Source organism: Notamacropus eugenii, chromosome 3 (assembly GCF_028372415.1).
Source record: "Notamacropus eugenii isolate mMacEug1 chromosome 3, mMacEug1.pri_v2, whole genome shotgun sequence".
Taxonomy (NCBI): domain Eukaryota; kingdom Metazoa; phylum Chordata; class Mammalia; order Diprotodontia; family Macropodidae; genus Notamacropus; species Notamacropus eugenii.
The window spans coordinates 210,773,315-210,788,501 of NC_092874.1; the positions used below are offsets into that span (position 1 = coordinate 210,773,315).

The 15,187-nt window shown below is 35.1% G+C and overlaps 1 protein-coding gene across 4 annotated transcripts in view; it reads left to right on the plus strand.

Moving 5' to 3' along the window:
• Positions 1–14,933, plus strand: part of LOC140533903 (sodium-coupled neutral amino acid symporter 1-like) — a 92,416-nt gene extending 77,483 nt beyond the window's left edge. For all 4 annotated transcript variants that reach the window (XM_072654247.1, XM_072654249.1, XM_072654250.1 and 1 more), the window contains 4 exons: positions 2,208–2,323; positions 12,335–12,476; positions 12,589–12,686; positions 14,649–14,933. In XM_072654247.1, the coding sequence (XP_072510348.1) occupies positions 2,208–2,323; positions 12,335–12,476; positions 12,589–12,686; positions 14,649–14,747 (455 nt within the window). In that variant the 3' untranslated portion in view covers positions 14,748–14,933. The remainder of the gene's footprint in view (positions 1–2,207; positions 2,324–12,334; positions 12,477–12,588; positions 12,687–14,648) is intronic.
• The last annotated feature ends 254 nt before the right edge of the window (positions 14,934–15,187 follow it).

The following is a 15,187-nucleotide window of genomic DNA, read 5'->3' on the forward strand; positions in this document are numbered from 1 at the left end:
TGTGTTTACCACTGTCCTGTACTGTGCATTGGTCTATGAGTGACCACAAGTACTCTTTTTTGCTCTGGAACTGTGAGGATCATTTCTGCTTCATTGTAGCAGCAAGCACTGATACAGTAGTGCTCCTCCTCATCCTGGGACTGCCACCTAGGATGCCACCTAGGACTGCGACCTGGATCCAAGTATGGCTAAAGGAACAAAGTCCTGCCACTGTGCTAGCAAAGAGATCCCTGTAATCTCCTTCTGACCAGTTATTCAACCCCCTTACTAGCTTTGGTCTGAGGACACAGGAATTAGCTGCTGCTGCGGCTGCAGATTCTATCACTCCCAAGATCTGCTCCTTGTTTACTGGGTCTGTATGGGCTCATCCTTTGCTGGACTCTGCTCCACTCTCAGGTGTGACAGACCTGATCTAAATTGTCTTTGGCTGGAAAATTATTTTACTTCATCCTTTTGCAGGTCCTGCTATTCCAGGAATTGTTTTATGGCATTATTTAAAGGTGTTTGGAGATGTTTTGGGTAGAGCTCAGACAACCATTTTCCCTGTCACCTTGGCTTCATCCCCACAAAAGGAATGTGTTAACAAGAAATATTGGGCAATAAGAACTTGGGTTGCAATCTTAAAATTTTGCTTATGTGACTAGCAGCCACAGAGTCTAAAAGACCAAAAATAAAGTTTTTCTTGGTAAACATAGTAAATAAGCTTTATCTAATTCCATCGGTGACCATAACTAGCAACAGTATTATCTGGCTGAATTTTTCCTTCCAGAAAAACAAAAGGAATAAATCTATAAGCTTATAGGAGAGAGATATGGAAAAGAGGACAGCTATTTTTCTGATGGTTGTCAAGTTCCCTTTGTTCCCTTAATAATGGAAGTGGGATACAAGTAAGATTAGAAATATTCAGCTGTAGTCTCAAACTCTCTAGCGACAGTTGAACAGTCAGAGAGCCCAGAAAACAACAAGGAAAGCAAACAATGATTTTGTATTTTATTTCATTCTGTAAATGATCCTATTCTGTAACTTTATTCTATATTTTATATAACAATATTATTTCTTTACTCTATCTCTGAGTGAAGAAGCTCATGAGTTCAGAAGATTAATTCCCTTCTCTTGTTAGATGTAGGGGTTTAAATTTTTGCATGATCACTTCTAATTAAAGAAAAACTGTAAAATTGTAGGGGAACTGTTACCTCAACACTACCTGCACTTTGTGCCAAGGAAATGTGTTATCTCCCATAATTTCATCATCTGAGAATCTCTGTCATCTGTGTGTTATCTTTGAGGGACTACAAGCTGACCCAGTCCCATCTTAGCCCATCTTTGCCCAATTAAAAGTGGTCTTATCTCATTTCCAGGAACCAGTAAGACTACTCTCCCTGGTGCACAATCAATAGCTTCAGGACCCAGATGAGTTCCATCAATAAACAAAGCATTCCTCTAAGACAGAGAGGGGTGATCTTGTCTTTGCATGAGTATTTTCCTGTTTTCCTTAATGTAACCAATCATGTCATCCTTACCTCCTTGATACTGCCAAACTTGTAACATTATTTCCTTCCCCATCCTGCTGTTCTTTGTTCTGTGGTCATAGAAAAAAAAGAGTTGCATCTCCATTTTGGAGTCTTTTGATTTTAAGATAGTCACTGGGCAGTTAGGTGGCACAGTGGATAGAATGTTGGGCCTGGAATCAGAAAGACTCATTTTCCTGAAATCAAATTTAGCTTCAGACTCTCACTAGTTGTGTGACCCCTGGGCAAACAACTTAACCCTCTTTGCCTCAGTTCCTCAACTCTGAAATAAGGACACACTGGAGAAGAAAATGGCAAATCACTTCAGTATCTTTTCCAAGATAACACTTTGGAGAAGAGGAAATACTAGCTTCAAAATACCAGTTTATTGTTTTTCAGTAGAACTTTTGTTTAAGATCCCAGTTCATACATTCCTGCCTCTATGTGATTTATTTCAATGATTACTTTAAATGGAAGAAAATTTCCAAATAGCTTTTAAAATATTATTTGGTTAAATAGTGGGATTTCTTTCATTGAGAATTAGTCTCCATAGATTTAAAAATTGTCTTCTAAGTTCAAACTGTTTATCCCCTGCCCTGTTATTTGCTTCTAAATCACTGGTTGTTCAGGAAAAGTTGTAGAGGGATGTGAATGACTTGTCTCTTTTTAAAATATTTGTCTCATTTTTTTCCTTTTTAGGTGCAGTGCATTCAAGTCTACTGCATACATACTCAGATGACAGTATTATCATCCTAATAGTACGACTGGCAGTAATGATGGCAGTCACCCTCACAATTCCAGTATTATTTCTCACAGTAAGTTAAATTCAGGTACAATCTGAGAAAACCAAAAGTATTATCTTTCCATCTATGTTTGGGAAATTGCCACAGAGGAAACCACGTTGGGTAAGGTTCCTAGGCTATAAAAATTAAAATAGAGAAGGGTTCCCAAAGGTGTTTATGTCTATTTGGGAAAACAAAAGTGACAGGTAATAAGTTTCCTCTATAATAGATAATAGTTCTAGTATTCTATCTATCCCTATTTAAATAATAACTATTAATTAAATAAAGTAATTGGAGTGAAGGTCACAAATAATAAGACAAAATGGAAAGGAAAAAATAGAAATTAGTGACAAATTTGGAGTTCAGCAAAAATAAATATCTAATTACTCCCACCCCCCAACTCCCCCACAAACATTTATAAACAAAGATGTTTTTAGTCTTAAGGCTTAATCCAGTCTCAAATCACTAAATTTGAGCTATATATAGCAATAATTAACAGCAGCAGAGCCAAAACATTGGAATAACTAGAAAAAGCATAACACGAACACAATAAGTATAACACTAAACTCATCTCCGCAAAGATTCAGAAAACACTCAAGACTAAGTTCTGACCAAGAAATCAAAGGAAAAAAATAATTGCAATTTTTACAGCCTAGGTTAGCACATGGAGACAGAAAGGGCTGCAGACACTGAGGACAGGCGACTAACCAGGAGCACATCTTGCAGAGCATCAGGGCAAGAGCTTCCAAATCAAAATGAAGAGACCCAGCTTTGTATGAGATGAAGGAATGGGTGGCAACTGGCAAGTTAGTTAATCACTACCAATGTTGGTTATTTATTCAGAGCAAATTAAAGGGACATACTCCTAGGGGTGGAATTCAAAGAACAAGATTGATTGTAGGCTTTAGGTTAAGTACTGAGGAAAAAAGGAGGTTCAAAAACAAGCAGCAATTATATGATTCTGATCCCAGAAGTTCCAGCTTCCAGTCAAGTCTGAAGCTTTAAAGGGAATAACCAGGAGAGGAATCACAAAAGCCTTCTGTTCTGCAACTCAGAACCAGCAGAATTTTCCAGCTGCTTGATATACTTATTCCAGCAATAGTCTCATGGAGATGTAATGAGGGACAAGCCCACAGTTGTGCTCCTCAGACCCAAAACTAGGTCAGAAACTAACAGAGGTCCAATCATGAAGGCAGTGATCATACAGGACCTCAGATTAGACTACTTTTGGAAGACTGAAAACTTGTAGGTCCCCAGTCTGAGCTGTCCCTGAGAGCCTGGAATAATGTAATACTTAATACTCTAAGAAAGCAGCAAAGACCCCAAAAAAGAAATATTTAGCCTAGACATTTTCTCCAGAACTTTGTATGGCGGTGAGGAACCCACAGCATCAAGGCCACAAGTGGCCCTCTACGTCCTTAAGTGCAGCCCTTTGCCTGAATCCAGACTTCACAGAAATGGCCACATGTGTCTTCAAGTCTGCAGGTTTCCTACCCCTGATTGAAGGGCTTAGCCATAACATAAAACCTGAAGTCACAAAGCAGACAGACTGAAAGAATTACCAAACTGGGGCTGGAGGGAAAATTCTACTTAGAGTGACTATGACAACCATAAACACAGAAGAGAATGACCCCAAAATATCTGCAAATAAAACTTCAAGTAAAAGCATAGCTTTATTACAAGCTTAACCAGAATTCTCAGAAAAAAAATGAAACAAGGGTTTAAAAAAGGTGTTAAAAATTGTCAAATGAAAGTGTTAGAGGAAAAAATGAAAAAGAAGTGAAAGTTATATGGAAAAAAGAATTAGAAAGAGAATTAATAGCTTGGCAAAAATTTTATCCAAGAAACAAGCTCCCTAAAGATTAGAAAGGGCCAAATAGAAGCTGAATACTTCATGAGACAAAAAAATTACTAAGGAGCAACAGAAGCTTTGGGAGTTCTCAGCCCATGAATGTGAAATGGGGTAAGGTTGGAAAAATGATTGGAAGGACTCTTGGCTGGCACTGAGTTCAAGACCTGTTCCATTTGCCCATACACAATTCCCAGTTTCAGTTCCAAGGCCAAAAGCAGTGATAGCACTTACAAGAGAGCAGGCACCCTAGACATAGTTCCAGGTGAGCGAGAAGTTCTTGTGGTCATTTACAGGGGAATAGGAGCTCTGGTCTCAATTCCAAGATAGAGGGGAGCACTAGCAATTGTGGTTTCAGAAGATCAGGGTTCCTGGTCACAGTCTCAGGGTCAGGAGAAATGCCAGTGCTGGTGGATATAGGGCAACAAGCTTCCTGAAAGCACTGAAAAGCTACAGATGTGCAGAGTTAACACTGAAAAGAGCAGTAAGAAAGATCTGAACTTTGGTACAACGTCCCCTTCACCCTGGTAGCAGAGCCTAACTTGAACATAAATATAAAAGTCAAGAAATAGGCTAGGTAAATGAGCAAACAACAACAACAAAAAAGAACCTGACCATAACAAGTTATTAAGGATGACAGTGAAGATCAAGATACAAACCCAGAAGAAAACAATTATATCAAAGCAGCAACATGCAAAGCCTCAAAGAAAGACCTAAATTGAATACAACCTCAATAAAAATTCCTAGAAAAGCTCAAAATAGATTTTAAACATAAAATTGGAGAGGTAGAAGAAAATGGGGAAAGAAATGAGAATGATTGGAGAAAATTATGAAAAGAGAGTCAACAGCCTGGTAAAAAGAAGAACAAAAAATATTGAAAAAACAACCATAATTAACCAAATGATAAATAACATTCAAAAATTCACTGAAGAAAATAATTCCTTAAGAAGTATAACTGGTCAAATGGAAAAACAGATTAAAAAAAAACATAATGAATAAAATAACTCCTTAAAAATTTGAATTGGGCAAGTGGAAGCTAATGACTACATGAAATATCAAGAAACAATAAAACAAAGTCAAAAGAACAACCAAAAAGGGAGAAAATGTGATCTCATAAGAAGAAAAACTGATCTGGAAAATAGTTAGAGGAGAGATCATTTCCAGAGGTCTATCATATAAAACTTTTCTAAAATTCTATTCATTTATTTGACTCTTCTCATTTATTTTATGGTTTGGGGTTTATCTAGCTCTGATAGGAGAAGGTTGAGGTGTCCCATTAGTATAATTTTATTGTTTATTTCCTCCTGTAGTACATTTGTTACCTTAATAATTTGGTGTACATATTGATATTACTGACCTATGTTTCTTTTTTAGCAAGATGTAGTTTTCCTGATTATCCTTTTAATTAGGAGCATTTTTGCTTTTGCCTTGTCTGAGACCATGATCACTACCCTTACCTTTTGTATTTCAGCTGATGCATAATAGATTCTGCTCCAGTCCCATATTTTAGCTGTATGTGTGTCTCTGTTTTCATGTGTTTCTTGTGAACAATATATTATTGGATTCTTGTTTCTAATCCATTCTTCTCTCTGCTTCCATTTTATCCCATTCACTTTCTCAATTATGATTACTAATTGTGCATTTCCCTCCATCCTGTTTTCTTCTGTTTATCTTTCTCTTTTTATCCTGTCCCTTCTCTCAAGTCTGTTTTGATTCTTATCATTGCTTTTTTTAATATACCCTCCTTTTTATTAATCTCCACCTCTCTTTTCTCTCATCCTCTTCCCCTCCTACTTTGTTGTTGAATAAGATAGAATTCTATTATGAATAGAGTATTTACATATATTTTCCCTCTTTGAACAATTTAAGTGCAGATGAGTTTCGAGTGTTGCCCCCCCAATTTTCCTCTCCAGTGTAAAAACTTTTCCTTGTGAAATAATTTTTCCCACTTTTTCTCTCCCCTCCTCCTTGCACAAGTACATCCCTCTTTCTCACCTACACATTTTTTAAAAGCATTCAAACATAATCTACTCACTCCTGCATCATCTTTCTATGTAGAATCTTCTTAATTTCTGTAATAATAATAATAAAGTTCTTATAAGATCTTTCTTCTTTTTTATTAATTTATTTATTTTTAGTTTTCAACATTCATTTCCACAAGATTTATGGTTTCAAATTTTCTCCCTATCTCTCCCCTCCCCCCACCCCAAGACATCACACATTCTGATTACTTCTTCCCTAAATCTTCACTCCCTTCTATCACACCCCTCCCATCCCTCATCCCCATCTTCTCTCTTTTCTTGTAGGTCAAGATAAATTTCCATACCCCATTATCTGCATTTCTTCTTTCCCAAAGGCAGGCAAAAACAATTCTCAACATTCATTCCTAAATCTCTGAGTTTCAACTTCTCTCCCTTCCTCCCTCCCCACACATCCCTGCTGTGAAGGCAAGCAATTCAATATAGGCTATGCATATGTAGTTATGCAAAAGTCTTCCATAATAGTCATGTTGTGAAAGAACAGCTATATTTCCCTTTATCCCATCCTGTCCCTCATTTATTCTCTTCTCTCTTTTGTCCTTGTCCCTCCCCAAAAGTGTTTACTTCTGATTACTACCTCCTCCGATTTGTCCTCCTTTCTATCATCCCCCCTACAACCTACTTATCCCCTTCTCCCCTACTTTTCTGTAGTGTAAGGTAGATTTTCATACCAAATTGAGTGTGTATGTCATTTCCTCCTTAAGCCAAATATGATGAGAGTAAGCTTGACTTTTTCCCTCTCACCTATCCCCTTTTCCCCTCCATTGAAAAAGCTTTTTCTTGCCTCTTTATGAGAGATAATTTGCCCCATTTCATTTCTCCCTTTCTCCTCCTAATAAATTCCTCTCTCACCCCTTAATTTTATTTTTTAGATATAATCCCTTCTTTTTTTTATTCTTTTGGTTTTGATTTGTAATTTCTTGGTTTTTCATAAAGCCCTTAGCTATCATCTGCTCCATTTTAATTTTTAAAGAACTATTTTCTTCAGTGAGTTTTTGAACTTCCTTCTCCATTTGGCTAATTCTGCTTTTTAAAGTATTTTTCTCCTCATTAGCTTTTTGGACGTCTTTTGCCATTTAGGTTAGTCTATTTTTAAAGATGTTATATTTTTCAGCATTTTGGGGGTCTCCTTTAGCAGGCTGTTTACTCACTTTTCATGATTTTCTTGCATTGCTCTCATTTCTCTTCCCAATTTTTCCTCCATCTCTCTGAAGGGGGTCATTTTCACAGGTATTTTATAGGATTTGGGGGAGAGCTACAGCAGGTCCGTTCTTCTATTCCACCATCTTGGCTCCACTCCCTGAAGACCTTTCTTTTTAGAAATCTTAGATTTCTTGGAAATCTTAGAAGATCATCTTCCCCTATATAACGGTAAAGTTTAAACTTTTGAGTCTCTTGTGATTTTTCTTTCATTTTTATCTTTTTGTGCATCTCTTGAGTCTTGTATTTGAAAGTTATATTTCTACATATCTCTGGTTTTCTCATCATTAAATATCTATTTTTCCCCCGGAAGGATTATAGTTTTGTGCTGGGTAGGTTAATCTGGTTTGTAACTCCAGTTCTTTTGTCTTCCAGAACATCAGATTCCAAGCCCTCCACTTCTTTAATGTGGTGACTGCTAAATCTTGTGTAGGCCTGATTATGGCTCCAAAATATTGGAAAGTTTTATTTTCCTGACTACCTGAAGTACTTTCTCTTTGACCTGGGGGCTCTAATTCTTAGTATTTTAATTTTGCATTTTTTTTGGGAGGCGATTGGCAGATTCTTTGATTTTTTTACCCTCTTACATTGAGGATATCAGGTCAATTTTCCTTAACAATTTATTGAAATATGTTGTCTAGCATCTCCTCTGATCGTAGCTTTCAGTTCATCCAATAATTCTTAAATTTTCTTCTTGATCTATTTTCTTAGTCAGATGTTTTCCAATGAGATATTTCACATTTTCTTCTATTTTTTTTCATTCAATTGACTTTGTTTTATCCTTTCTAGGTGTCTCACAGATCTATTAGCTTCCAACTGCCCAATTCTAATTATTTACCTCTATGAGCTTTTGTATCTCTTTCTCCACTTGACCAATTCTACTTTTTGAAGAGATATCATCTTCAGTGAATTTTGGACCTTCTTTTTCTATTTGGCCAATTCTGTTTTTAAGATGTTATTTTCTTCAGTATTTTTGTGACGCCTTTATCAAGCTCCTAATTATTGTTTCATAATTTTATTCCTTTGCATTCATTTCTTTATCCATGTTTTCCTCTACTACTCTTATTTCTTTTTGAAAATCAAACTTTTTAAGTCCTTTCAGGTATACTTTTTGGGTTTGTATCCAAATCACATTTTTGTGACTTTGCTTGTAGCTGTTTTGACTTCATTGTCTTCTTCTGAGTTTGTATCTTGATCTTCTCTGTCACCATGGTAGCTTTTAAAAGTCAGGTTTTTGTTGTGGTGATAATTGTGGTTGTTTGTACATTTTTCCAGCTTATTTCTTGACTTTGAACTTTATGTTAAAGTTTAGCTCTGTTCTCTCCTAGTTTGGGGAGGTTGAAAGTTTTTGGTGCTTTCAGTAGTCTGCTCGTCTGGCATGTGCTCTGATCCTTACCCACAAAAAGTCCCTATTCCCTTGGAATTTCAATCAATACTAATACTCCAGGTCTCTCCTCCCTTGAGACTTGAAATGATGCTGTTCTTCAGGATCCTTGGTCCCTAGGGGTTTCCACTCCTTCTTAACCAAAAGTATCATCCCTACCCTTATGTTATGACTCAGAAGTAGACAATGGATTTGCCAAACAGTTCCTTCAGGGTTCCTGTTCCCACTTCACAGAACATGCTTCTCTCCAGTCTTCAGCAATGACCCAGAAGTAATTAAAATAGGCAATGGAGTTGTCAAACATCATCTGGCATATATCCAGGGGACAGAAATCCCCTGACTTCTCTGAGCAGTTGCCAGACCTCTTTACCCTCTCTGGCCTGACAGCACCTGAATCTGCTGCTGCTTCTGTTGCTACCACCTAGTCCCACCACTGGTGTTTCATCCACTTGGGCTCCAGGTCAGCCTTTTCCACCATGTCACAGATATCTTTCTAATCTTCTATGTTGTCTCAGGAGGGAAGAATGTCTCACTCTGACCTTTTATTGATTTTACCATTCCAGAATTCAATTTGAGGTGTTATTTTAAAGTGATTTGGAGGAGAATGTAGGGATAGTTAAACTCAGATGAGCACATTTTCTACTCTACCATCTTGGATCCATTTCTGGAAGTTCCTCAAAAATAAATTACATATAATTATTGGGAAATAATTAGGGAATATTTAATGAAATAAATAAAAGTAATTTAAAAAAACAATAATATTGTAAAGACAAATAACCTTGAAAGACTTATCTGCAATAACCAACTATTATTCCAGAGGACTCACAATGAAATATGCTACCCATATTTAAATAGAGAGGTGATGAATTCAGAGTGTAGTATAAGACATATTTGCTTTTTGAAATCACCAATGCAATCATTTGTTCTCCTTGATTATACATGTTTGTTATCATTCTTTTGTCTTTCTTGCTTTTTTCAATGGTGAGGAAAGGAGGAGATAGAATGGACAAAAAGGCAGAATTTCATTGATTAAAAAATTAAATCTAAGAAATAAATAAAAAACATTTTAAAAGGCATTTATTTAAGGACCATCTTTTTTTGTATTTCTATCCCCATCTCTTTATTAAAATAATAAGTGCTTAATAATGTTTGTATAATTGTTAACTTTAAAAATAGTAAAATAGTAATAACTTGGAGCAAAATATACCTAGTTTTGAATTTATACACAACTTAAGAATGTTTTGATTCATAGATTATTGGGTATCCTTTCTTCTAGAGACTCTACCTGCTATAGGGCTCTGAAACCTGTTGAAATTGTTAGTATGGTTCTTAGCACTATTATTTGACAGATAGAAAAGCTAGGCTATGACTTTCAAAATAATGGAAAGCTCTTGAAAATAAATGTACATTTCCCACCTTTCTAGAGCATCCATGATTATTTAAAAAGAGCTGGTAAAGTTATTTTAAAAAAACATAACAACTAATACCAAATTTTTAACAACCTTCAGAGCTAATATGAAATAAGATTAGATTAAAATAAACAAAACAAATAGTTAACTGTTTGCTTTAAATCTAGAGAAGAAATTCTCTGTTGCACTATTTTAGTAAATCTGTCCATCTGGCATGATGCTGGTCAATATTTTTAGAGACTATGCCATATGGGGATTGATTGAAGGACAGAAGAATATGTTTCCTTAAGAATAGAAAACTTAGGGGAAAGATGATAGCTATACTTCATGAATTTAAATGACTGTCATGTGGAAAAAGTATAAAAAGAGATAAATTTTGGCTCAATGTCTATTAAAATTTCCTAACAAGTAGAATCCAAAATGGAATGGTCTACTTTTCTCCGTCACTAGAGATCGTCAAGCAAAGGCCAAACACCTAGCTGTACCAGATGTAAAACTGTAATATAAAGTAGCAATCATCAAAACTACCTGTACAGGCTAAAGAATAGAGTGGTGGATCAGTGGAAAATGTTAAGTATGCAAGATGCATTAGTCAATGATTATAGTAATGTACTCTTTAATAAACCCAAAGACTCCAGCTTCTGAAACAAGAACTTTCTAGTCAATGAAACTGTTGGAAAAACTGGAAAATAGTTTGGCAGAAACTAGGCACAGACCAAGATCTCACACCATATACCAAGACAAAGTCAAAAAGACATAAGCGGTGATACTATAAGCAAATTATGAAATCAAGGAATAGTTTGCCTGTTAAATCTATAGAGAAGGAAAGAATTTATGATCAAAGAAGAGACAGAGAACATTATGAAATACAACATGGTTAATGCTGATTACATTAAATTAAAAAGGTTTTTCACAAACAAAACCAATACACCCAAGATTAGAAGGGAAGCAGGTAGGTAAGATGCAATTTTTACAGCCAGCATCTCTGATAAAGGCCTCATCTCTAAAACATAGAGAGAATTGAGTCAAATTTACAAGAATACAAGTCATTCCCCAATAGATAAATGGTTGAAGAATATGAACAAGCAGTTTTCAGATGAAGAAATTAAAACTACCTATAGTCATGTGAAGTAAAATCAAATCATTTTTGATTAGAGAAATGCAAAATGAAACGACTCTGAGATACCACATCACACCTATTATATTAACTAACTTGACAAAACAGGAAAATGATAAATGTTGGAGAAGATGTTGGAAAAATGGAACACTAATTTATAACTATGCCCAAAGGGATCTAGATTTGTATCCCAAAGAGATCATTAAAAAAGAGAAAAGAATCCACATGTACAAAAAAATATTTGTAGCAACTCTTTTTCTGGTGGCAAAGAATTAGAAATTGGGGGATAACCTCCAATTTGGCAATGGTTGAAGTTGTAGTATATGAATATGAATAGGAACACTATTGTTTCATAAGAAATGATGTGCAGACAGACTTCAGAAAAAGCTGGAGAGACTTACATGAACTGATGCTGAGTTAAGTGAACAGAACCAGAAGAACATTGTACACAGTAACAGCAACATTGTATGATGACCAACTTTCATAGACAGCTCTTCTGAGTAATGCAATGACCTAAGACAATTCCAAAAGACATATCTTAGAAAATGCTATTCACTTCCAGGGGAAAAAACCTAGGAATCTGAAAGCAGATCGAACATACTCTTTTCTCTTTTTTTGCTTTTTGTCTTTTCTTTCCTGTGGTTTTTCCCTTTTGTTCTGATTCTTCTTTCACAACATAGCTAATGTGGAAATATGTTTAATATAATTGAACACATGTACATGTAGCCTATATCAGATTGCATGCCTTCTTGGGGAGGGTGAAAAATTTAGAATTCAAAATCTTATAAAAGTGAATGTTGAAAACTAAAAATAAATCAATAAAAAAGGAAAAAATAGAAAAGGTCAAATGACCATGTGTATATAAATGTTATAAAGGAGAGACCTGTTCATATACAGTTTCAGTTAGATGACTTATGAGGTCCCTTCCAACTTTGACATTTTGCAATTCTGATATTCCACAAATGTAAAAGTTTATACACTACAGAAAATATTTGAGTGTTGTATGTGTATCTACTGACAGAATTCTTTGCTTTCTTTTCTTACAGTCTCGTGAATCTCTGGCTGAGCTACTTAAGAAAGAAAGTTTCAATTTAGTCGAACGTATCACGATTGGTGTGATAATCTTAGGTTTTGTCAACCTTTGCGTAATCTACATACCCACCATGAAAGACATTTTTGGAGTCCTAGGTACAATGTGACAATTTTCTACTAATTGTTCAATAACACCTTTTAGATAGTTTAAATTCCATAATAACAGAAAACTTGTTTGGTTTTTTTTTTTTTTTTGGTCACTTTATAGGAACAACAACTGCCAATATGTTGATCTTCATTATTCCTACACTTCTGTTTTTAAAAGTCACAAAACACGATAAAGGCAAAAAAGATGAAAGATTTTGGGTATGTTTTATGACTACCATTTATATACTGTTTTTCATTTTGTACATAATTAAAACTTACAAAACAATTAATTTGGACAGTATATAGTCACAATGTAAATATTTTGTAACTTACTATTGCCTTGAAAGGATGCACAGCACTGATTAGTCAAGTTAAAATAGAACATCATTCTTCTCAGTTTCACTAGAAAATTTTTATCACATTTAACTTACTTATAGGGAAATTATCTAAGTTAGCTATATGTATCTTTATGCATCTATAAATCAAAGCCTAGTTCTAAACCAACTTTAGAACAAGCCATCTCTATGAGGATATCTCATACAACTAAAAGAACAAAAAGTTATACAACATAAATAAAATATATGAATTAGTTAAAACAATCTTCCATTGTTAAGTAGGTAAAATAACTATCACTAAATTCCTACTTTGATGCCTCATTGTGGCATGAAGATGACACTGGGTATTAGAAGGTTCTGCTAGGAGAACACAAGTTCTGACAAGTAGGTGGGAAAAATCTGGAAAGAATATAAATACAGAGAAGCAAAGGACTGTGTTATTGTTGTCTAAGGACCAGCCTGGCTAAATTCAGAGGTCTGACCATTAAAAAAATTTTTTCTAGCCAAGGTAACCAGGGAAAATTGTCTACTAAGGTAAAAAAAAATTATGATCTTCATTGGTAGGAGAAATACTCACACTGACAAGACCATAGATACTTAAAAATTTAAGGAAGTAGATTAACAGAAGTGCTTTGGTATAGTAGACCTAGAAACTATTTTTCTATATTTGGGAAGCTTGTTTCCCAATCTGATTAAGTTCAATGGCATCTTGAATTTACTATACTTGGAGACTAGACAGTAAAGGAGAACAGGTATGCAGTGGCTGCCACAATAAATATCTTCCCGAGCACCATTTTTGTTATCCTGAGGAAGTCTTCTCAGTTGCTTTTCCAACTAGTATAAACACGGTGACTACATGTGTTACATGATGATATTTGTCCCAAAATGAGCACATTGGTAGCTTCTTTGAATGAGTCTAAACTGCTATTCAAAATAAATTGATTGTAGACATTTTTCACATATATTTGAGAAACGTCATCTGCACTTGATAAAATATGAGACTTTGAGCTGGATCCCTAGCTATTTCTTGTTGAGTCTTTCAGTCATGTCCTACTCTTCATGGTCCTAAGAATTATGGGGTTCTTCTTGACAAAGATACTGAAGTGGTTCGCCATTTCCTTTTCTAGTGTGTCCCCACTTTATAGATGGGGCAAATAAGAGTTAAGTGATTTGCCCAGAGTCACAGTCACAGAGCTAGTAAGTATCTAAGCCCCAGTTGGAATTCAGATCTTCCTGACTCCAGGTTCAGTGCTCTATCCACTGTGCTATCTAACTACTGCTAGCTGCTAAGGACTTACTGAAGTAGGAGTTAGTGAGTAAAATGCAAGAGTTCTAACAGAATCCATTTCTGATCTTCTTCACTTACTAGTGACCTTCCTCATCTCCCTTCTATCTATTTTGTTTACTCTGTGTATATTTGGCTATATAAATGTTGTCTCCTCTATATAATGTAAGCTTCTTCAGAATAGGGGTTGTTTTATTTTTTTCATATTTGTATCCCCAGTGCCTAGTACAGTACCCAGTACATTTATAAATGCATATTGACTGATCAATTGATTTACTATCATACTGATTAAATTTTTAAATGGTGAAGATGTGTTATCCATAAATCCTGTTTATGAAGCCAACTTCCTTTTCTAATAAAAACTGATTGTTTTGTATTTCTTAATTTTATTCATCCTTCCTTCTTCCCTGACCAGAATTGCTCTCATCCTTGTCCAATTTTTCATCTTAACAAGGAAAAAGCAAGATCAGGGAAAAGGGAAAGTATTATTACATTGTAAGAAATCTTTGTTTTAGGAAAATACTATTTTACCTAAAAACATTTGCTTTATTTTTCCCCCAGGCTCTTTCTCTTTTCATATTAGGAATCATATTCTCCTTCTTCAGCATTCCTTTGGTCATCTATGATTGGGTAACTTCTTCAAAACCTGAAGGAAACTGAGAGCACTCTGGATTTGGAAAAATAATATATTCTTGTTTGCTGCTTATCCAACTTGCCTCAAATCAAATACTCTTCTTCACTGCTTTGTTTACCAGTTTACACAGTGGAAAGAAAATTGTAAACAGTTGAGATGTATAACCCATTTGAAATATAGTTATATCCCTCTGTTGTTGGGGATCACTTTAAGGATTTTGTCATTAGTTTTTCATGTTTCTTTGTAATTCTGCTTATTATTTTTCCTAACCAATTACATTTAATTTGTCCATATAGATTTTGATTTTGAGGTTTCATAGTCTCTTAGGACTTTGAAAACAATTCTCAATCACTGAGCCAGGAATTTTATTTATTATGTATTCAGGTCATGAAATTCTTTTTCTACAAAGAAAGTGCCAGTCGTTGGATTGTGCCCAATACTTGCAACTTTTCTGGAAAATAGTGAG